This window comes from Halichoeres trimaculatus, unplaced genomic scaffold, assembly GCF_033239565.1.
Source record: "Halichoeres trimaculatus isolate MK-OKI-2021-1 unplaced genomic scaffold, fHalTri1.1 fHalTri1_scaffold_1, whole genome shotgun sequence".
Taxonomy (NCBI): Eukaryota; Metazoa; Chordata; class Actinopteri; order Labriformes; family Labridae; genus Halichoeres; species Halichoeres trimaculatus.
In genome coordinates, this window is record NW_027437179.1 from 10,128,544 (window position 1) to 10,153,482 (window position 24,939).

The 24,939-nt window shown below is 41.0% G+C and overlaps 1 protein-coding gene across 1 annotated transcript in view; it reads right to left on the minus strand.

Moving 5' to 3' along the window:
• Positions 1 to 24,939, minus strand: part of LOC141791944 (copine-9-like) — a 235,738-nt gene that overhangs the window by 154,941 nt on the left and 55,858 nt on the right. The window contains exon 4 of the mRNA XM_074672664.1: positions 2,046 to 2,149. Coding sequence (XP_074528765.1) covers positions 2,046 to 2,149 — 104 coding nt within the window. The remainder of the gene's footprint in view (positions 1 to 2,045; positions 2,150 to 24,939) is intronic.

Sequence of the window (24,939 nt, forward strand, 5' to 3'; positions counted from 1 at the left end):
GTGGTCATGAAGTTTTGCTTCATTCAGATGAAACATGCAGAGGACAAAATTGTGCTCCCCACTGTTTAATTGGTGCAGACGGCCAGGCTGTTAAAGAGAGTATTATTTCTGTTTTAAACTTTACAGGCTTGATGGATCCAGTCTCATATTTCATAAAGTATCTGATTCACTCAGAACAAAGGTTTTCAGAAATGTTGGGTGCCACAACACGCTGTGCATCATTAACTCTGATGAAATTTTATAGAAGCCCTGACAAAGGGAGGGCAGACAGTATCTCACAGGAGTTACTGTTTGACTTCGATGTAGTTGAATGGTCAAGTTGTTGACAAAGTATAAGCCAGGCTTTAGTCCAGAAGGTTTTTGTAATTAATCATTGCCAGATTGATTGCTTCTTGGAGGTAAAAGTATTGGCTAAGGGACCGTTTGCATGACAACGGTTTTAGGGTGAAACGCAAAAGCATTGTTGTGTTTCGGCCTTGTGTTTACACGTAAACAGCCGACCTAGAGTGGAATTTTTCTGAAACGCTGCCGCCACCATTGCTGTGTAAACAACATGCCAGCATTTTAAGTGGAAACGCTGACAGCTTCTCAGCTTCACGCAAGTACAACAGTGCAACAGTGCAGTTCTTACAATCGTTGCAGACTGCCGTGTTGTGCTTGTTCTGCTGAATCTTCTGACTGTCTTTCAACAAAATGTGCATCTGTTGCTCCACTTCTGCTCTTAGTATTCACCAATAAACCAAATGATCAGGCCAACTCTACTTCAGTGGAGATCTACCAAAAGCAGCTTCTGGACAAGACAGTCCAATCTACAGGACTGGCTTGCTTACTACAGTGTTTTCAGTCCCTCAGCGATTCTGTGTAAATGTAGATTTTTTTTCTCAGCATTTTGGCGTTTTTGGATGAAACATTGTCGTATAAACGGGTACTAATTCATTGTCAGTCTCTTCGGGGAGTGGGGTAGAAATGTAATATCACTTAACACAGCCATTTACAGACCAACACAGATTTTCAAGGTTGTTGGAGGTATTCTCAGAAAAAAAAATGTTAAAACCAGAAAGTTTCAGAAAATGTGAAATATCGCACAAAGCTTTAAAGGTCGGCTTCTCATCCTTGAAAGTATCATAAGCCCAGTTTCCACCAAGCAGTTCAGTATGGATCAGCACAGTTTGGTACGGGTTGGATGGATCTGATCTGGTTTGCGTTCCCACAGCCAACAATGTCCCCTCTTGGTAGGGGGCATGAAAGTCGGACGTCGATAGCTAGGTCAGTTACGTGATGACATAACACCATAGCAAAGTATACCCCGAAGAAGAAAAACACGACACAGTAAACGAAGAGAATCCAGCTATTTGTCTTCTTTGTAATTGGTTAAGTTGGCACTCCAACGGAAGAGTCCCAAAGTGGGGCGGTTCTTCTCGATTATTTGGGAATCTGTGCCAGGATAAGTCAGTGAAAACACCACATAATGCAAGCCCTACCGAGACGAACCGAACTGAACCACTTGGTGAATACGGCTTTAGTAACTTTCCTATGTTGGGTGGGAACTAAAGAGTCATCAGTTCAAGTCCTGTCACAGACCAAGTTTGGAAATTGGTGTAATAGATGGAAAGGATTCAGCTCAGTATCAGGACACTGGGACCTTGAAATGCAACCTCCCCCAGATATGCAGGGCACTCCTTTGTCCGCAAGCCCCCCAATTACTGTCCACTAATAAACAATGGTCCGGTGTGTGTGTGTGTGTGTGTGTGTGTGTGTGTGTGTGTGTGTGTGTGTGTGTGTGTGTGTGTGTGTGTGTGTGTGTGTGTGTGTGTGTGGTACCTTCAGAGACAGAAACTGTCTCTACAAGATTTATTGAATCAAAATACCTTCAACAAAAGAAAAGAAAACAGGGTAGTAACTACGTCAGACTGGGGTCTTGACACCTTGCTGGTGTGAGTCAGCTGGTTAGAGCAGAGTGAGCTGGCCTGAAGTCATTCTTTGGTTTAACAAAGAGGAGAAAAAGCACAGCTGTGAGCTGAAAGAGAAAAGATGTTCCCACTTACACATCAAAGCGCAGGTTCTGCTTCTCTTCAAAGAAGAAATCAAGGACAAACTTCCTCACGAAGTCGGGGTTCAGCGTGTTATCGATCACCTCCGTCCGACCAAACTGGAGAAAAGAAGCAATGAGACAGAGAGGAGGAGAGAGTCAGCATCAGGACGATCAATCAGTTTATCCACGCTGAGAGGGAAAGAATCAAACACTGGAGACTTTTTCAGCTCTACAAGGTCTCAATAGTAAGAATGCAGTAAAAGTGACACCCTGTACCCAGTGTTAACCAAAGTGGACGTCTCAAGTCTGCTCCCTTCATCATGAAATCATTGGAAAACTTACTTAAGAGTTTTACACACAACAAACAAAGATGACATTTTCTAATCCTATTCTTCATGTTCTTGGTAAATATTCATGGTGCTGTATCTCCGATTATAGAGGCTTACTTGTTTCTTGTGTTGATATCTCAGCATTTTTCAATAAATGTCAACAAATGCATATATACCTGCTGCCCCACATTCAGACCACAGCTTTACCGTCTTTCTGTGACAAACAATGATAAATGTAAACTGCAGTTCACCTCTTGTAGTTAGGTATGAAATACATCCAGCAGTAAAACATGATGTGAAACAATGCGATACCACATGATGCAAAATGATACAATTTGATACATTACAATGTGAAACAATAAAAAAATTGCACAATATGATGCAAAAAAATATATATATAATGTGATTTTCATGCTATGTGTAGCAATATAATATGATACATTGGATGCAATATGATAAAAACAATTTGAAACTGTACCGATATAATGCAAAATAATACAACACCATATGCCAGAGGTCTTCAGCATTTTTCAGACTGTGTTTATTAAACTAGGCCTAGTACGACATATATTGTGGGGAAAATAAGTACTGAACGTGTCAACTTTTTTCTCATTAAATTTATTTCCAAAGATGCAATTCAAACAAAATTTCCACCAGACATTGGTATAAACTCAAATAATCCACACATGACAAGAAATCACAACCCTCAGGTCCATAAATAATGATTGTGTGTAATTTAGTATGATAACACAGGAAAAAAGTATTGAACATGCTAACTGAGACTCATCTAATACTTAATGGAGAAGCCTTTGTTTGCAATAACAGCTTCCAGACGACTTCCAAATTTTGGTCTCATCTGACCAGACAACATTCTCCCAGTATTCTACAGATTTGTCAAGATGCTGTTTAGCAAACTTTAAACCAGCTTCAACATGCCTTTTCTTGAGGAATGGAGTCCTGTGGGCTGAGTGTCCATAGAGGCCATGGCGTTGGAGTGCATTGCCTTGTTTTCTCTGTAACAATTGTACCTGCTGCCTCCAAGTCTTTCTGGAGCACTTTCAGGGTGGTCCTTGGCTCGTTGAGTACTCTTCTAACTATCTTTCTGACTCCCTGGTCAGAAATCTTCAAGGAGCTCCTGTGCGTGGCCTGTTGATGGTAAGGTGGTGCTTCTTCCACTTGAGAATAATGGCCCCATCAGTGCTGACTGGAATATTCAGCTGCTATGATATTAGTCTGTAACCAGTTCCATTCTGATGCTGAGCAACAATCAGGTTATCAATGTCTTCAGAGAGCTCTTTGCCTTTACCCATCATGAGGTGTGTCGTATCTAACTGCTTGGTGAAAAAACAACGTTTTTATAGGACCATCAATTTGCTCTAGCCCAGTTGATGTTGGTTTGCACTAATTGGAAGTTCAAGTAATAATTACTGACAGATTTCAGGTGGTATGGTGCATTTCCTTGCTCAAGTATACAGCCTTTCCATGGTGTGTTCAATACATTTTTCCTGTGTTATCGCACTTAATTCCACATAATCATTATTTATGGACCTGAACGTTGTGATTTCTTTTTATATGTGGATTATTTGAGTTAATACCAATGTCTGGTAGAAATTTCATTTGAATTGCAGCTTTGGAAATAAATGTAATGAGAAAAAGGTTGATGCGTTCGATACTTATTTTCCCCACAGTGAACATACCTTGTTAGTATGCATTCAGTATTAAGCTATTCTGGGGAACCCAGCAGAGCCAATCAAACATGCAGCCTTGTGATTGGGCAAGCAGTGATAGAGAAGTCTTTTTCCGTCTTAAAGGGCCAGATGTGAATGATGAGTGAAGCTGTGTGAAGTTTGAGAGAGCTGCTGTGTTGGTGAACATGTTCATTTCTGACTGAAAGATAACATCTTTGGCCTCTGTGTATCCACTGATGTGTGGTCAAAGACAATAACATGAGTAAATTTGAAATATTTGGGAATAATAACTTGAAAGAAAAGAGTGTTCCCCTGTTAAAGACCTCTGTGTAATGTGAAGACATGACACAAAACAATGCTAACAAAATGAAACAATAGAATGTGAAACAAAACTAAAACCATGTGATATTGATGCAAAATGATAAGATAGGACACCCTGCCACACCATACAATAAAATATGACAATACAGAACAATATGATATGATATGATGCAGAAAAATGTTATATTATGCACTATTAATGTTAATTTTATAGGTTTTACAGGTTTCTGTTGAACATTTCAGATGTTTCTAAGTTTTTGAAATCATATTGTCTATAATGAAGCTTCAGACTAGTGCTGCACGATTTGGGGAAAAGGTGCGATTTGCGATTAGGTGGACAATATTGCGATTGCGATTGTGCTTGCGATTTAATAAAAAAAGTTGTGTCATGGTGAGTCTACAGACTTGCTTGGTTATCATGGAGAAAAATCTGAATTGCATGTGCTGACATTGCGATTGCGATTGCGATAATCGTGCAGCCCTACTTCAGACTTAGAAATGCTCTTAAAAATACAAACACTGCTGGCGTTAGAAGTATTTTGATTTTGCATTTTAAAATCTGAAACTGAAATAACTGGGCTCTCCATTTAAGACTGTTTTGAGAAACAGTTTGTCAGCTCTACACAGATGAAAATATTCTTTTTGGGCTAGGCAGGGTTAATATTACCTCAATAGGGAGGACTTAAACACAGACAGAAGTCAACTGTTGGGTGCCATGCACAGATTCAGGTTTACAAAGAGTCAAAAGTAAATAAAGGACCAAAAGTAGGAAACATCACGGAGTGGATGATGATGAGGAGGAGCAGGAAAACTGACTCTGACATGGAAACATCACATTACGTTTTATTTCGGTATCACCTTCTGAAGCAGAGCAGTGCTTCAGTAACACTTCCCGTCACACTGCGCCTCTGTCTCACATAAGTGACTCCCTCGTTGATTGTTCCCCAATCACAAACTCAATCCTCCACACAGAAGACAACGCTGTCAGGGAGGTGACAGTGATGAGGTATTGATTTAACAAACACCTTCAACCCCCATCCCCATGAGGACCCTGCTCTCTTCTGCTAGTCAAACTCATCTGAGACAAGAAGATCTCCTCCATCAGGTACTGATCTCTGTGGTAGAATGACAGACTGAACATAATCAGATCAGACCTTTGGGGTAGACTCAAAACCATATTCATGTTTTTTTGTTGTTATTTTTTTTTTCTGTGTCCCATCTCACAGCTTTGTGAAGACCAAATACTCTTTTGGTTGGACTCACAACATCTACTCTAAGGGATCTTGCTTTGTAAATGGTGGGTTATAATCTTAACAGTTTTTAAAAATTATTTCTTTTAAATTCGACAGAAACTATTATCCCAAGCAGTGATTGTACTTTTTAAATATCTAGTTAATAGATGAAAATAGCTTGAGGAAAACATTTTTGTGGTGAAAACGAACAAATGACTTTTCCTCTGAAAAGCTTTGTGATTGATTTCCGACCCAATTAAGATCAACGATTTGGTGGCTCTGGCTCAGAACACTTAATCAATAAAAGAAAAAAAAATCAAAATGAAATAGAGACTGGAGACGCTGTTAGAATTAAGAATTCATTAATGAGCTTTAGAAATGACTTGACGGGAAAAAGAGAATTAAAGGGAGTAGAGTTTTTAATCTTTGTAAAGAGAAGTGAAAAAAAATAAATAACACAAAATAATACTTTCTAATCCATCTTGTTGCTAGGAGCTCGTTGCAGTAGCTCTCTGTCTTTTTTTCATCATGTTATTTCTTTTCTTTTTAGTTTTCTCTGTATCTGGCTCTTACAGAGCCTTTGTTGGCCATGGACACCTAACTGGTTTCGTATAAGGTGGTGTTTTCTAACCATGGTCGCATTGGTTACACATGAGATCAGCTGTTAAGATCCCATAGCATGTCAATGCTAATCAGTGCGAGGCTCGATGTTCCCCTGCAAGTTGAGGAGCAGGGGAGAGGACTTCACGCTGGTGCTGTGATTAGACTGAGTCTGTCCTTCTATCCATCATTATGGGGAATGTCAGAGCTATCACCAAGAAGATGGACAAGCTAGCGGTGCTAACCCCGCATTAGAGGGAATACCAGCAGAGTAGGATCATGCTATTCACGGACATGGCTAATGGAGCTAACACTGGACACCAATCCCATATTGGAAAGATTGTATCTTCTGTGGTGGACTGGACAAAGGGGAGTGAGAATGAATAGACTGTTGGAGCAGTGTGCCTTTGTCCTAGGCTGCCCTCTGGACCCTGTAGACCAGGGGTGGGCAATTAATTTTTACCAGGGGCCACATGAGGAACCTGAATTGTGTCAGAGGGCCACCAACTGTCTTCCATCGTAAAATGCTCTGAAATTAATATTTTGAATAGTCGGAACTGATTATCAGAAGAATAAAGCACTCTGTAAATGTTTATATTAGGTTATGTAAAAATGTGGTGTATAGGTCAAGTAGAAATAAAAACAGTTATTGAATCCTAAAATGAAAGAGAAATGTCTTAAGTTTTCGTCTTTGTCAATATCTGTCATAAATGAACTCACTTTTACCGATCGAGAGTGCTGGCAGACTGCCAACACTCCTGAATATGGAGGGAAGCTCCCATTTTTTAAACCCTTTCTCCAGCTGTTCTCCTGGCTTGTGATTTCTCCTGATAGTCCCCAAAATTTAAGTATGCTTCTGTGAGCTCTAATACTTTACTAAGTCAAATCAAGTCCCGTGCTTGGGCGTTATATCGAAAACTCAGAAACCATCCACCCCCCTCTCTTAGTTGGTTTGATCCAGAGACGCTGCAGGAGACCTCAGAGACAGAGACAGATAACGCTGCAGCACTTGTTGATGAAGAGTTTATCAGAGCCTTAGCTGTTTCCTTTCTTTTTTGGAGAACTTTGACATGACATGTCGTGAGTTAGACTAACGTAGCTCTGCTCTAACGCAGCATCCTCTCCAATCAGGAAAGAGCAGCGTGATTTTTATAGTGAGAAGGCTGACTCTAAAATAGTGAAACGCGTATCGTTGTACTGAAGAGAGTGCCGTCGCGTACATGCGCTGCGCGTGTACGCGACGGCACTCTCTTCAGAACAGCAGAGTTCAGGTGGAGGAGACAGACTGAGCCAATGAAAGAGAGGAATAATTCAAACCACAATGTCTTGTTCAGTGCTTGTGATACATGGAGTATTAAGACATATGCACCCCTACAAGTTTTATGTTTATGTTTATGTTTATGATTGGCCTCACGCGGGCCGGACAGGGACGTACAAAGGGCCGGATGTGGCCCGCGGGCCGTAGTTTGCCCAGGTCTGCTGTAGACCCTGTGGACTCTGTGCACTTTGTGGAGGTAGGGGCTGACAAAAGAAGGATGGCCAAGCTGTCATCTCTAGTGGAATACATGTCCCACCCCTTTAAGAAGACTTTTCTTTATGTTTTCCTGATGTACATCTCCCACTTGTATACTGGTTCTATATATAGCTCTTGTTGTTAAGTAGTTCTTAATTTTTTTTTTCTTTTTGCAGTTACACATGTTATATTATTCTATTTGATATGATTTTATTATAAAGTTTGCACTTTATGCACTACTGTTTCCCTGTAGTGGAATAAATATATCTTATAATATTGTGTCTGCTGAAGAAGCCTTTTCAAAAAGATTACTTTTATAATTGTAAACTACATATAACACATAAATCATGTCACAATATTATGAACCTCCTCATGGTTCTGGGGTGCAGGGTTACAACCTACTCTACTCAGCTGGTCCCAGAGATTTTTAATGGGATTCAGGTCTGGAGAAAGTGCAGGCTGCTCCCTGTGAGGTCCCCTCGCCTCTAGCAGCCGTTCCCTGATGATGAGACCTCAATGAGCTGGAGCCTTGCCATCTCTGAAGATGAAATCAGCTCCACAGGGCTCTGTTCATAATAAAGCTGTCATCAGCATGCTGAGACCAAAAGACATCTACTTCTCTGCACCTTTCTGTGACTCTTCCAGCCTCTCTGTTCAACCTGCTGACGACTCTGTGACTCTCTGAGTTCAGAGGAAAGCGTAATCTGAGCGTAATCCGTAAAGCCCTCTGAGAACATACAGCTAGAAGACTCACAATTACCAGGTCCTGTTGCTGGATTGTTGGGTGTTGTCTTGGTCTCATGGTGTCAAAATGTGATCAAGTAAAAATAATTTCATAAAACATATAGTGATGGACTCATGTCTCAGGCACTTGTGGTCTTAGTGGTGAATCATCTTGTTAGAGAACATTATATTATGTAATAAGCACCAACACATTGAACAGTTGGACATACCCTTCAATAGTTTAAAGAAGGTCAAATTAAGTTTATCTGTAAAGGCTTAAGTCCAATTTAGGTGTATACTGAATTTTCTTTTCGAAAGCTGAATATATCCAGAACTTTCTGTGAGTGTTGTAAAATACCCCCTGCTGCTGTAATTTGTCATCTCTGGGGTGGACAGGGGTAGAAGCTGCTGTCTTGACAGAAAACAAAAGACACCTCCGCTCTGCTGAGCCTTGAGTTAGAGCCCTGTGGTTCGTGTTTACTTTTTAACTGTTCTCCCTGGCTTCACAGCAGCAGAGCCTGGATTTATGGGACTGGATTCATGGGGCTGGAGGAAACAGACCTCTTGGCTCACTATTGCATCACGATCTTTGATCCAGCAGTGACAGCAGCATACTGGAAGTCCATACTGTCTGCTTTCAATAGGAATGCAAAAAGAGACCTGCAGGGAGGACATTTTTCAGATGTGGTTCCAAAAGGCTGTCATTTCTTTCTCCCCTTGGCTTTTGTTTTGGGTTGTTTGTTAGTCTGAAACTTCAGCAAAGAAAAGAGGAACACAAGAGACGTGCATGAAATCTACCAGGAAACAACAAATATAGCTCTGATATTATGCAGCATCCTGATTTGAACTGCATGAAATTAAACTTACATCCCCCTAAAGTATTACCAATAAGCTTCTGTACATGAAATATAACTGCAAAGAAAATTACACATCAGGCAGACTCATAATGTCTGTTCAGTTTTTTTTGCTTCATAATTACAGCTTGTTTCTCCCCAACCCCTCGCCGCCCTCTTGGACTCTGTTTTCAAAGACAAAATAAGAAATGTGAACTCCCCATGAGCAGGAAGCTTTCTGTTTTTCAGGCCAATAACAGTTTTCACACATACTGTCATGGGTGACTTCAGCATATTCCTCCAATTTAGAGCTCCCAGCTGCCCTGAAGCATGTCTCTGGACTTGGAGATAAAACTTGACCAGCCAAAGGAAAATCCAGGGTTAGAAAGGAAAGCCAGCCCTTTTTTTTCATGTGCTAATAACTTCTTCTCTGTGACATCCACTCTGTGCAGCCTGTGTGATCTCTCCCAGGAAAAACGGACACTATGTGGGGATTAGGGACCTCCTCTGAAGCCTGTATGTATATACAGCAAGTTTTGATCTCTGCCAGTGAAGTGGATTTCTGTCAGCAAGAGAAGATCACGTTTCACACAGATCTGTTCAGGAGTGAAAGGCGGACGATGCTGAGGGTACCGACTAGGATTGTGATCTTTGTTGTCCAATAGAAAACTGACTTATATGAAACATATTCCCTGGAGAGTGTACATATTTCGGGAAATGTAACACATTTTTCTTTACATATTTAGCAAGCTGGCTCGTTAATAATGACAAGGGCGTAGAATTGGGACATGTCCACACCAATCTCAATGATGTCTGAAATGTCCCACCAGAAAATACTGAGCCTTATGTGACACAAAAAGGGTTAAATCCTCTCCCACTTCGTCATTGCCTCTCAAATACGTCTTTAAGACTGGTCTGGAAGTCGGGCAAGAAAAGAAAGGTGGACAACCCAAACAAAACATCATTTCCAACTGTTTTCTCACTCTTTGTAACAATCAATTTGTTACTTTCACTTTTCTCAGGTGACATAAGCAGCAACAGAACTGTCCTGTTAGACAGCAGTGGAGTGGCAGGGTTACATCAACAGGTGAACTTGAAATGAGACGTGGTAGTTCATTAAAAAATGGAAAAATTACAAATTTAATGAAAAAAGAATAAAGCACTGGATGGCTGAGCAGTGAACTTTTATATAAATATAGGGAGCAGACAGTAGTAGTTTAGTTTTAGTGATTTTGATTTAATGGTTTCGTCTTGGGCTAATATCTTTTTACTTTAGGAAACCTTTCATTAGAGCAGACTTTTTTATATCAAAACCTGGTGGATTGATTCTGTTAACTCTAAGTTATGCTCCTCAATGCTCCAAAGCCAGCATAGGGCTAACACATGAGCTGTCTATCTGTTTGTGTTTTGTTGGTAATCCATGTATAATGCAAAGTTTAATGCAGCTGTTGGAAGTAAAGTTTGGACATCATCATTGTTGTTGGGGAGGCTGAATAATGATTAAAGACAACTCTTTTTTTTCTGGAGATTAATGCACAATTTGTGATTGTGATCCTTGGCTGTACTCTGGGTAATCAGAAAGTGCTGCAGCAGTCATGTCGTGGAGGGCAAAGAGCAAAATTGAGCACAAATGGAGAAATGGTTCCATCGAGGACTGGGCTGCACGTTTTTTAAACTCGAAAATCAATAATGATTACGCATTTCTACAACCTTCAAGTCTCTGGGTCTCGAGCCTTAAATTTAAGATTTCAAGATGATCCAAGTCTGTTAAACCTTTAACACCGATGCCTCAAAATGTCCTTCCTTCTTTCTTTTTCTTTCTTTCTTTCTTTCTTTCTTTCTTTCTTTCTTTGACTATAAAAAGGTCAGAAAATGTCCTGTGAGTAAATTCGTTGGCACATTTTCTCTGGAATACTTAAAACTTACAATATCTGGGAGTCATTTGAAATTTACTGCATTTATATAAGAGCAAAACCGTTTAAAATAAAGAAAAAGACAAAAACAGAATTTTATTGTAAAGCTTTAGTGAAGGGGAAAACACTGCAATTTAACATTACAAATCTTGCAGGGTAAACTTCACATTTGAACAATATTAAACTTATGTACAACAGCATTTATGAGTCTTCGTCACTTATTTACAGGAAAAAAAAAGGCTCTGACAGCGTAACCAGAACCTCCAGCATCTCCACGGCCTCTCCCACTCCTGGCACACAAGCCTCTTGAGGATGGCTGCTCCTCATCACCAGACAAACTAAAAGTAGTGGAGGAAAAGAATCAGCTGCTCACAAACACAATAACAAGGCATGGCATATTGTTCAGCAAAGGTTAGCACACAATACAAGCCTTAAACAATCACACACAATCCAAAGAAGACTTGCTACACTGTTCTAAAATACCATGTACCTTATTATGTGGTGCACAACAGACACAGTTATACATATACAGCAAAAAGCACAGCATAGTTCTCTTTGTTAAAAAGGTCACTACAAATGATAAACATATTGTACAAATAAGACTTGGTGCACTGTTCTAAAACAAGTCACCAAACAATACGCATTCAAAGGGAAACTAGATAGATAGAGCTTCATTCATCCCAAAACGCATCCCCTCTAATGTTACCTTTTTTCCTGTGAAGTTACTCCTCCAGATGCTCCTTCATTCTCCAAATGATGCGGAAACCTCAGCGGAGGTTTGATAACCCAGGAGGATCTTCTTTTGGGCATTTTTGGAAAAACTCAGCTCAGTTTTTATGTGCTTTCTTTTTGTTTATCTGCCCAGCACTCTGTGAATATTCCCATGCTTCCTTAAAGGTGTAGTCAGCGATCGTCTCATCTGCACTATTTTTCAAAATCGCTGTATTTCTCCTCTCCGTCCACAAGATATCATCACTGACAGCATGTTGAAAAAAAGTCTGGATAGACTTTGGTTAGAGCTGAAAACGGGCGTGGATGTCGCCGTCTTTCTACTGGACAGGTAAGCAAGATTAGCTTTGTGGTGCTTCACATAACAGTAACAGCCGTCGGGCATTCATCTTATTGTCTAATCTGCCAAAATGAACTGTTGTTGTGATGTCATCAATTATGGCAGTCGAGTTGTGGCTACTGTTGTCTGACGAGTCAGGGTTGTCAAAGAACCACGAAACCCAAACAACAGTAGCGAGCTTAAGATAGAAATACCTTTAAAACAGCTGGAGCCGGCAAGTGTTGCAGCTAAATCTCTTGAGGACAGCGTTCTCCCACTCCATTGTGTCGTACATCTGCGGGTCAAGTCTCATTCAAAGGCAAGCTCAATAACCAAGGCCTTTCTATTGTGGAGCATCACACATCTTTGATCGAAAAATATATATATATATATATATTTTTTTTTTACTTTTGTTGCTTAAAGGTATAATTGGTAGGTTGATTTAGATACACTTTTTGTTAAGCTGGTTAAAATGATCTATATGTACCAATGGCAAGAAATACATGATGTGTTCTTAAAGTAGAGCGGAAAATATCTGCTATCTACAGCAGGAGTAAAACAGGGAAAACACCAATCAATCGTCTTCCAGGGACACCTTGTTTGTAAACCAATCAAATCCCGTCGCCGTTCTGCCAGCTTCCTGCGCGTACATTTCACTGGCGTGCATATGATTCAGTGCGCGTGGCCATGCTGAGAAGGAAGGAGCAGCGCTGCAGAACGGCGGAGAAGCTACCTATACCTCGATTGACCGTTGCCGCTCCTCCAGCTAAACAGAGCAAGAGAAGGAAGACGGAGGCTTGCTTTTCTTTTTTTGTTACCCTGCCTCTAAGTACTGCCCCTCTCGCTCGTCCTCGGGCCTGTCCCCTCTGACCTGATGGGGTACTTGGCTCTGGGCTGTTGTTCGGATCAGAGTCTAATAAACTCTCACCACAGGGGCTCTGACAAGCAAAAAAAAAAAACTGTGATATTTGGTAAGTCCTAGAGAAAATGTACATGTACTGTTTGTATTATAGCTTTACTCCTGATATCATGTCACAGGTAAAAGTGGACTATTCTAGCATGACAGTCCCGAGTACTGACAAAAGTCACGTTTGTTTATTGTTTTTTTAGCTTTACGTTTTAACATTTTGGTGTTTCCTTACCTCTAAATGAGACATGACTCTACGTAGTGCAAAACATAAAATGATGTGCTGAATCCGTCTTTCAGTCATTCACAATCATAGTTGCGAATCAGCGGCGCCCGTGCATGTGAGCGGGGGCGTTGCTTTGAAGGAGCCCCAAGGGGAGGGGGAGGAGGGGCTAGGAGGAGTCCTGACGAGATGCTACATTCAAATTCATGCTAGTTTTTCAGGACTGAAAACCCTGCCTTTAAGTGCTCCTGCAGAGGGGGGTGAGTCCCACCCCGGTGCGTTGAGCCAACCAGATGGACTAGTTTCTTCCAGTACTGGCGGTCTTGGGCCAGCAGCTCTGCATCTTTCACAGTAACTCCATGTTGATTGAGGTCTTCCGCAATGATGTTGAGCCATCGAGTGCGGGGTTTACCTCGTGGTCGTCTCCAGCCTGCGGCCCTTGATTTATATATCTAAATATTATAATATCTTGTGCTACAATACTACTAAAACTCGTTACACTACTACTACTTTCAAAGCTATAAATATGACTTCACGTATTATAGCGAACTGACCCTCAAGCGTTCGCTGGTCCTGTTGGTCAGCTATGCAATTTCTACGGTCGTTTCCATGACGTTTCCATGACGATGCACGTCCATCATCTTTCGGGTGTGGAGCCAGGGGTGGGGTATGAAGGGAGAGGCAGGTCTAAATTCATATATTAACTACCTCTACACTCGTTTTCTCACCTTCAAATGCCTGAGTGAAATTACCGTAATAACCACATATTGGCTAAAAGAGAAAAATCTCGTCTTTCAAAAATAATTGGAATTGTCTACTTGTCCAAACTGTTTAGGAACAAAACACAAATATGTCACTGCCAACACATCAGAAGTTAAAGGGTTAAACCCAATCACGGATGCAAAAACATGTTTTTGTTGTTGAACAACTTTTTGAAAATGCTCTTGTTCAAACAGTCGTTAAACTGCACAAATATTACTTTTTGTGGTTATTTCATTTGATATTTTTGATTCCTGAGATGTTTGTTTCATAATCTACCGTGCTGGCTTTTTGGGGTGCTCGCCTTCCTCCTTTTTCAGCACAAATACTTGTATGTAAATTTAAGAGAAGCTGGTGTAACAAAGAGGATTACAGACTTTGTATGCAAAATGCCTTTTATGGCATTTTCCTTCAATGAAATTAAAGGAAGAAAGTACATTTCCTTTTCCCTTGCTGCATGAAAAATCTTCTTTCTACACTTTTTTCCAGAAAAGGCAGGAATTGGGCTTTCTTTTTTTAATGTAAGAAAATCACCATTACTAGATTTCTTTCAGAAGTCTTGTCAAGTTTTGTTTTACTGCCTGAAAGCAGACAGTACATCAGGATTAGTTTTCATAAAACCACTGCACAAACGCAAATAAATCCCTTTTGTTTGAGTTTCCTGATCAGACTCTAATCAACCAACTCTGGGGTCGGTCACCAAATAAACACGACTCTTTGGATATGCTGCTTTTGTCTTTGCATGATGCTAAGTTGCATCAAGTTCAAAGATGACGCAGCACAGAGGGGAAAAAAACATGTAATGAATCAAGGGGAAGAAAAAGTCTGTGTCATGACGAATAAAGTGAAACTAGAGGAGGTCTGACACAACATCCATTAATCTGAGTGAGTGCATGTGTGTGAGCATGAAAGAGCCAATCAGGGTGGTCTCCTCTGTGTTTGAGTCTCTGCCTCTGTAATGAAGTGTCTACCAGTTAAGGAGAATATGAAAGCGGGACAGAGACAGACAGAGGGCCAGCCGGTCCCAGTGGATCAGGGATCCAGAGCTGCTCCCACAGTGTGGACAGAAAATGTCAGGTGAAATGGGGAAAGCATCATTATTATTGTTATTCACCAGAAGTTGTTGAGAAAGTAGGTTAGCATGGCTGTGTGCCTCCTGGGGGAACAGGTTAGGCTGGCAGGCAGGCGCTGTCAGAAAAGAGCTAATGAAGGAGGAGAGAGGCAGCCGCGTCTGAAACACTTACACCAGTAACTCAGAACAGCAAAACAGTTAATCACTTTTTCAGGGCCAGAGCGATTTCTCCAGAGGCCGAGAACAGGGCCTGAGCAGACGACAATTTTCAATACTTAAAATCACTTTAAAAAATAATCACACCCACAGAGTGTAAAACAGCCTGTTAATGGCTGTTTAACTGAGAGACTTTTCCTTGTTTCTTTTTAATGTTAAGTAGATCAGGGCTCAATGATAATACTGAAAAATGATGCAAGAGCTGGATTCAGAGAGAAAAGACCCAGACCTGGTGTCCTTTCTTAATGGTGCAGTTATTTTAAGATAATGAACACAACACCAAGGAGTTATGTTCGCCACGAACTAAGAACCCAATCTTTGTCCACCATCATCAATAACAATATGTGTTTCTGGAAACCAGAGTTGCCAACTCCTCAGCTAGGACAGTAGCTATTGGCTGTCCTAGAAGTCACTGGAGGACATCATTGACTGATTTGCATAACAGGACATGCATATGATTGTCATGGACACTGAAGGAAAGAGGAAAAACGTTGTCTTAAGCCCTTTGCACACCAGACACGTATTTTAGGGGCGAATATTTCACAGGTTTTTTTTGTTTTCTTTTTCCGAAACCTACTGTTTTTCAATGCAAGCTTTGACACCAGCATTGTTCTTTCACTGACAAAATTGCGGCTTTTATTTTTTCGTACCGAGGTCAATTTTTCCAAAGTTTCGCTTGCAACGAGTACACATTCGACCAATCAAAATGCTTGTTGTTGCTCGTTGTTGCCACATTGATTGTGTTCGTGTCCCATACTTGGGTCTTGGGTCTACTCGCCAAATGACATAAAAACTACAAAGACAGCAATTACTAAGACATTGTTTGGTGGAGAATAGCTGTGAAGATTGAATGTGACGCCTCCAAATGTTTCGCAATTTCGTGCCGTTTATTTGCGTCGCATTTGGTGTGCAGAGGGCCTTAGACACAAAAGTTAGTAAACTAAACAGCAACAAGCTGGAACTACAAATGAACTTTCTTCTGATGATCCTTGTTTTTTTAAATGTCAAAATATCAACCCTCTTAATTTATCCAGGCTTGGAAGCAGCAAAAGTGACCCAAAAAAGACACCCTGTGGGGTTGTGGGGTAGTTTACACATTCACAATTTATTTGCATTCAGTCCCCTGCTCTGGCTGCAGCTGGGAGAGAACTGCAATGCAAGGGAGGAGGACTTGTCCACCTGTTATTGGTTTGGAACGGGGCCCCACAGCAGCACTCACAGGTAGTTGAGAAGATGACGGAACAATATAACTTATATTTATGTTTCAGAAGGCTGTAAAGCAGAAATATTCAAGTAAGACACAGATGCATTCCAGGAGATGAACTGATGCACAGAAAAAAACTAAAGGGAAGAGATGTATGTACCAGGTACAGCCACGTTTCAGAGCACTGATGGGATTTAGAAGTACCAATAGAATAATACCCAAAGATAAAGACTGTCCAACCCCATCATTGGAGATTCATATTTGTGTTCCATTCTTGCATGAGTTGAGCTTTCACCATCTGACCTTGTGCATCTTTTTGTAGTTCTCACTATGATTTTTCTATCAAAAGAGTAAGATCAATGCACGCTTTCACGTCAGCGTCTCCAATCTAGTAACAAAAAAAGTCACTAGACCTTGCAGGTTGCTTTTTTTGACAAAGTGTCACTTTGTCACAAAGTTGGCAACACTGCTGGAAACTATACGGTCAGCAGTTCTCGAAATACCTCCTGCCTGTAACACACACTTTGTCACTTCTTGTCCCAGAACATCCTTTGTTCATCATTTACAGGCACCCTTAGCTCTCAGTTTTACAGTGGACACTATAGGCTGTGTATTACAAAGTAGTAGCAGGTTAGAGCTGTAGAAATTTGTTTGAGTATGATACCATCACCATAACCCAAACCTTCAAGATGTCCGATCATCCTGCCAGATGGAGCAGGAGAGAAAGTTCAGTTTCACAAAAGCTGAATTTGGTGAGTAAACTGTCTACAGCCGCTTTGAACCTGCTGTATTATTGCATATTAGATGTTGTTATGACTCTAAATTAGATTGTCATTGTATATTTTAATTGTATTGGGTAAATGTGAATTCAGTGCACACTGGCGCACACATTGCGAGGATTTACATCAGTCTGTCATGGGGACTCATAATCATCAACGTTCACTGAGCAGCCAGTGACAAAGCTCGGTCGTGTAAAACAAAGTTTCAGAGTTATTTTTAATGAATATTACCATATCTGAAATTTAACTTCTGCACTGAACAGTTCAAACCTTAAAGGTCCCATATTATGCAAAAATAACTTTACCCAGTCTTTTAGCAAAATTTGTGGGTCTTTGGCCTTCCTCCCAACCCACAAAATGTGATATTTAATAACAAAACCAGAACTTGGTAGTTTTTGTGAATGTAAAATCCTGACCTAAAACAAGCTGTGTGAATTTTGGGGATTTGCCGACGTCAGCGATTCCCTTTTTTGACCAATCAGGAGCAAGTCTGACTTGATTGATCCACCGGAGCAGATGCCCCAGAACCCCCTCCCCGCCCACTCCTCTCCCCGCAGCCGGGAGGAGAATGCCAAAGTTGAAGAGCCATCACTGCTCTGTTTTTGGCTGTAAACAGCCACAAAGTTCCATGCACAAGCTTCCCACCTCAGAAGAAGACAAGACTAAGTGGCTAGAGTTCATTTATCGAGGAAATGTGCCAGCTTCACTCAGCAAGACTGTGTATGTGTGTGCTAGTCACTTCACGGCCAACTGCTTTTCCAACTTTGGACAGTACAACAGAGGGCTAGCGAATAGACTGGTCCTGAATCCAGGCGCATTACCAACCATCCACCAACAAACCGCGGACCCTGGAAATGTGAGTATTTTAAATGCTGTGTGCTGTGGAGCAGATGTAAGAGCTTTTCCTCAGTTTCCCCCCTGTCCCTGTGTTAGCTTCAGGATGCTAACTTTAGCTGCGGTTAGTCTGTTGTTTTAGCCTGTAACGTTACGGTAAACAAGCGTTGCTGTTTTCTAAACATTGTGCACTCTGAGCTTGTGGCGCCGCTTTCAGTGATGCAGAAGAGCGGGGCGGTATCAGCGGTGGCTCATTTACATATGAAGGTCACGCCTACTAAATCAGACAGTTCTGAACAGAGGAGCTATGAGAGCCTGGAAACAATGCTGCTGTGCTTTATTTATTTTTGGACCAAAACATGTTACTACCATTCCATGAAGACCCAATGATCCATATTAAACTGCAGAAAAGGAGCATAATATGGGACCTTTAAAGTGTCTGAGACCAATGCTCAAGATAGTGTTGTTGGTACTGATCATCTTCATAATCCTGATCGTATTTGCAGAGGGTTGTTTTAAGGTGAACATTTCGTTTTCTGAAGTTTGATGCTATAGTTGTGCCCCAATGCCACTTATTTATTGCCTCACTGTTCATATGCCACGGGTAGTACGCAGACAACAACTATTGGTACCACCAAACCTGGAATCAGGTTGCATCCGTCTCTCCAGACTCAGTCTTTTTCAAAGGGGGTCCTGGAGGACTAAAAGTGGAATCTGTGTTTCTGCTTGAGGACTTCCACTGAAGTTCCTATGCTGCTGTGTAACTCTGTCTAGTACCATCTATCATTGCCACCCCGTTTGCTAACTTTGCAGTAGTATTGTTGGTAATTGTGAGGCGTTGACCAACTATTGACTTTATACGTGGGACAGACAGTAATGAATAATTTCCTCACACTGTGAGTTTTGGAGCCAAAAGATCACCTCTTCAGGCATTGCTGTTTTGCACTGTAGCAACCATAGAATGCTCAGACGAAGCCAAGCTGGTAGCATCTCATGACAGGCACCGAGACCATCATGTATTTCGATGACTATTGTGTTGATGATTTCTCTTCCCTTCTTTACTTTGCTTAATCTGGAACGAAATGCTGCAGAAGCTCAAGTCATCTTGTGCTAAAAGCCTCTTTTTGATTATCACTACTATCCTGCCCAAACTGTGAAGAAATGGAGACAATAATCAAATCTTTCTGCATAACCTATCTCCAACATTACATCAAAGTGAAAAGCTGGAGGACAGAGTTGAACAATTCCACTTTTGAGGTGTAGTTCATGTTTTGGCCACAAGGCCACTGCAAAGCTACCACATGGGGTGATCTAAAGGGGAAAGCAGGTAGAAAAAGTTCATTTTAATGCGGTGAAAGAGTTTTCAGAAGAAAGTTAAACTCCCACAAACAAAAAGGAAAAACTATTTCTGATATGAACAAAGAGGAGGGAGTGTTTTGGGTAACAAGCCGAGCACAGAAAGAGATGAGAAGTAGAGTGGGAGATTGGTTTCATATAATGGAATATGAGTCTCTCTGTCTCCATTCCCCCTCACACACACACACACATACACACACACACACGCACACTGACAAAAAGTATCTTTTAATAAGCCCTGTTTTCGACAGCTTCTCTTTTTGTTGGATAAGTTTCTTCTGTTTTTTTTCCGCTATATAAAAAAAAACAAGACAGTTTGTTTTGGCAGGGCTGTAATCATTTCCTCCACATTAGAGTGAGAATAAGATTTCTGCTAATTGCATCAAAAAGTGCCGCTAGCCCAATCTGCCAATGTGTTCAGACAGCCCACATACTACAAGCTGGTGACAATACATGTGGCGTGGCGACGCCGCTTTCCTTTAGCTTGTTGACAGAAAGCTATATCACCTCCCAAGGAGACGTAAGCGGAGGAAGTGGGCAGCTGAGTGGGACCTGGAACCATATGGAAGAGCTCCAACTGTGGCTGGACTCCAACCTGGCAACTCCAGGCCTGAAGAAAGCTCCGCTGCTCTTCTTCAATCAGCACAGATTTATAAAAATAAAGAGCAGCCAAAAATACGTTCACAGCCAAAACACGTGCCTCTTTTGCCACATTAATCAGCAGCAAAAAGGATCTGAAAGTGTAACTGCAAAAGGAGAAAAGCTTTGGCTCGCTGCTAAGAGATGCAGTGAGGAAAATAAAGTTTAGCTCCAAGATAAACTTTTATCTTCAGACACAAGCACAGGAGGGATATTATGTTATTTTCCCTCTCTGATATCTGTGCCTCAAAAATTTATCCTGCACAGTTTTTGAATGGGTAAAGGGATTATTGTGCTATCGCTCCCAGCAACTTCATACTTTCCCCAAACTCACTCAGGCTTGAAAAGTTTACCTCTGTGAGTGTTACAGGAATCTGTCCAAGTCAAGCACTGTTAGTTGAGCTACGTGGCAGCAGTTACTCAGTGTGGAGGGACTTAAGTGGTGGGTTGCTGGCCCAAGTCTTTATGTGTGGACTTATGTCTGCATGGACAGAAGCACAGACGGTGTCATAAGTTGCTGCTGAGGTACTAGTTTGCCAAAAAACCCTTTTGTTCAAGCAGCAATTCTTTGCTGGTCTATACAGCCTTGGTGGTCTATGTGTGTATTTCTGACCTTGCATTTTCAAAAGCAGGTAAGAAACAAAGTGAATTCTCCTTCTGGTGTAAATAAAGCTCATCTTCTTTCTTCTTTTTCTTCTTATAAAACTAAACCTAAGGGAGTGAAATGGCCAAAGGTGTGCTGCACTTCTCTCCCAAAAACACTCACTCCAGGATTTACTCTGCACAATGAGTGAGGCGGTACAGGTCTGTGTGTTTGGAGGAGTTCAAAGCTCTGAAAGATTTACAATTGAATACTTCAGACTCCTGCTGACTCTTGCTTGTTTCTCTGAAATTGCCCACCCAGCTTCACACTCTCACAGGATTTGTGAAACAGTCCTGCAGTTGGACTTGGAATAAATAAAGTGTCCATGTCTGCTGCTTGACTAAAGTTTTTACTCCGTCCAAGATTACGTTCTTACAATGGGGCTTTTGGCATAATAACCCTGTCCTACGCAGTAGTGTGGTGTGGTGTGGGGTTTTTTTTTGAGGAAGCCAAGTGAGACAAAGCAGATCTGTATGTTTTTTAGGGAGTGGGGTACATAAAAGACCATGTTGCAGCTTGTATATCGTTATTTCATGTAACGGAACGACCTGTTAAGAGTGCCCAGAGAGCGCACATTTTACTTACACACGGTTGTCATGTAACCGACACTTTGAACACCCGCACCGGCACCTTTCACTCTCTCACCCTCAGTCACTCATTCTCACTCGTGCATTGTCCACTTGACTTAGCTCAAACATCTTATGAATTCATGCAACCGCCCACTCAAATGCACAACCAGTCGCTTCATGCACACTGCTAATGTGCTAATCTCCCTGATTTAATTCAGTGGCTTGATGATGACGATACTGTGATTTGATTGGTTTGAGGCCAAAGACAATGTGGCTTCCCTTGACACAGTCTTGGCCAATCACAGGTGAGCAGTGTCATAACCGCAGCCTCATCTGATTGGCTTATCATTCTTGTTTTGTTTTTTTTTTAACAAGGGAGGCTAACTATTATTACTATTATATATTAGTAGGGCTGTCATTTTAATGCGTTAATTAGATTAATTAATTAAACCGCAAATTAACGCGTTATAATAATTAACACAGATTTATCTGGATCCCAAACCCGCGGGGCGTTCAAAGACGCACTTATTTTCAAATGTCTGGCATTTACAAACCGTGTGTCCCACTTGGAAAAAGAGGGGTTCTCGTCAGATTTTCAAATTTCCGACGGTCCCTGAATGTATCACACATGACGTCAGCAACATGCTTTAAACCTGAGGGAGGGAAGCTAGAGTGATTGTGACTGCCGTCCACATCGAGTTTATTCACACGTCCTTTTTGAAAATCTGCAGAAAATCAACCATTTGCTCTAGCTCAATTCTGTAAAAAAAAAAGATAATTCTGCATTAAACAAGCCCTGAATGATCAATATTTGTCCAGTATTTAAATCTAAAGAATTCGTTGATAATTTGCTTCCATCATCCTGGTGTCATGTTTCAGCTTGGGGCTGCTCTGCACCAATGAGCAACAGTTTGTGTGTTCAGAGCATATACAACTGAAAATACTTCTCTTTTCTTTGACTTGAATTAAGTGTTTTGTACATAGTTCCTCACAGTTTTTAGCCTTTCGCCCTGGTTCTCCTGACCTCATAGAAGTATAGAAGTTCATATTGCAGTGAAAATCGAGTCAACATTGAGTAAAACTGTGACAGAAGCAAAAACCGTCCTAAAAATCAAATCGGCTTATCTTAGGTGCAGGACTGTGTAGATTTTGTAAAGATAGAACCATAAAACTTTTTCCATGTGTTCCTTATGCCTCAGGGTACCTAAAAATGTGTTGTATACATTCCCACCTTATTTTTAAATGTTGTTTTAGTGTCTTTTAATGTTATTTTAATGTCCTGGAATTCAAATTCTTTATTTTGGGACCTTAAGCAGATATGAGATTAAAATGCGATTAATTAGATTAATTAACTACAAATCCTGTAATTAATTAGATTATTTTTTTTAATCGCCTGATATTAGTGATATATATATTACTATTATTTTCACCACTCGTTTGCCACATAACATTTAGGAGGGTGCTGTTTTACACATCTTAAAACGCTCAATAAACAGAGGAGAGAAATAAGGAAGAGATGACAGTGACAAAACACAGAAGAACTATCAAAACTGTTTAAAGGAGTGTTTCATTAAATCACAGCTACAGTCTGAAAAAAGAGAGGAAGCATGGCTTCCCTTTGGCCTCCGGGAGAAAACACCACTGGTCCTACGTTTTAATCATTTTGTTGGAAAAATGTCCCTAATTAATTAATGCATCGTTCTCTTCATTTTTTGGAGTGTTTCAATCCTTCATTCACATTGAGCCTTTGACTGTTTTACAGCTTTAGTCTCTGTTAAACACTTTGAATGAGGACAAACTTTCTTCATCCCTCAGAGAAGACTAGTGCCAGATTTCCAAAATTAACACAGAAATATGAGCAGCAAGAGCCTCATAAATGCAGTACTTGAAAGTATACGGTTACAGATATACTGTATCATATATAGGTGAAATTTAAACAACTTAAGTACAGGTAAAGATACTTTAAATAATAATCTGGATTATGTGATGTGTTGAAGGGTAAGCTCTGCCATACATGATACAGAGAGCGGAGGAAGAATGTTAATGCATGGCCAGGGGGCAGAAATAACATCCTTCATGTAAATATAACATACAGCTACTCAGTCTGTTAAACAAAATGCTTTGCCGCCATTTCACGCTTTGAACAAGGAAACGCCAAACGAAACTAGAGACGACTCACTAGGAAGCATTCCCTTTAAAGAACGCTCGTCTTTCCCCGCTGATTGCTGGTCATGGTAAAAACTCAGCCTCTGACGTAGCTAGTGCTTTGCTCTGGCGTTGGTGCTTGCTTTGCGTCAGTTTTGAGCACATGGAGCCAGAGCTTTGTCAGTGGAAACAAAAACCCAGTTTCCATCAAGCAGTCCAGTTTGAATCAGTACAGTTTGGTACAGGTTGGTTTGGTTAAGCTTGGTCCTGTTTGTGTTTCCACAGCAAACTGTGCCCCTTCGTGGTAGGCTGCCAGCCGCATCAGTGACGTAATAGCATGACACCATATCAGCGCAACACAGTGCACTGGGCTAATAAATCCAACAAAGAAGAAAAATGTGACACTGTAAACAAAGAGCAACGATGGAAGACAACAAGCATTTTGTCTTCTTTGTGATTTCCAAGTGGCTCTTTGATATAAAGAACAATCAAACTCTATTTCAAAGAAGACTGAGGGCCACGAGGAGAAATGCAGCCGCTGTCGCACTGTAAATGACAATTCTTTCAACCAATCAACAGTCTGCAGTGTTGTAGCTCTACCTTCAGAGATTGGATCGGTTTAGTCGGGCACCCCTATGGAAGGGTCCAAAAAAGTGGGACCGCTTGTGTCAGTTATTTGGGGATCTGTCCCGGGATTAGTCAGTGCCATAAAATGCATGCCATGGCAAGATGAACCAAACTGAACCACTTGGTGGAAACGGCGCTAAAAAGAACCAGTACTGAGTCAGGCACTAGAACTTGAACTTGAACTAGCACTGGCACCAGCTCTGTTGAAGAGGGGATTTAGAGGTCTTGACATAAAAAAGGACTTGTGTGAAGCTGCTTTATTTTTTGCACAAGAAATTTTTGCAGCAGTAATAGGGAAAGAACTTAGTCAAAAAAATTATAAAACAGCTTCTAAATATTAAATGTTTTTATTGAATGACATACAACTAAAGCTACGTTTTCACCAAGCAGTTTGGTTTGGTTCATCTCAGTACAATGTGCATTTTGTGGCGTTTCCACTAACTTATCCCGGGACAGATCCCCATATAACTGTCCCACTTTTTGGGACCCTTTCATAGCGGTCCCAGATCGAACCAATCCGATCTCAGAAGGTAAAGCTATGACACTATAGTCCATTGACTGGTCAGCAGAATCGTCACTTACCCCCCGACAGCGGCTGCATTTCTTCTGGTGGCACACAGACTTTTCTGAAACAAAGCTTGATTGTACTTTGTATCAAAGAGCCACATGGAAATCACAGAGAATGAAATACTGGATGTCTTCCATAGTTGCTCTCGGTTTACTGTGTCGCATTT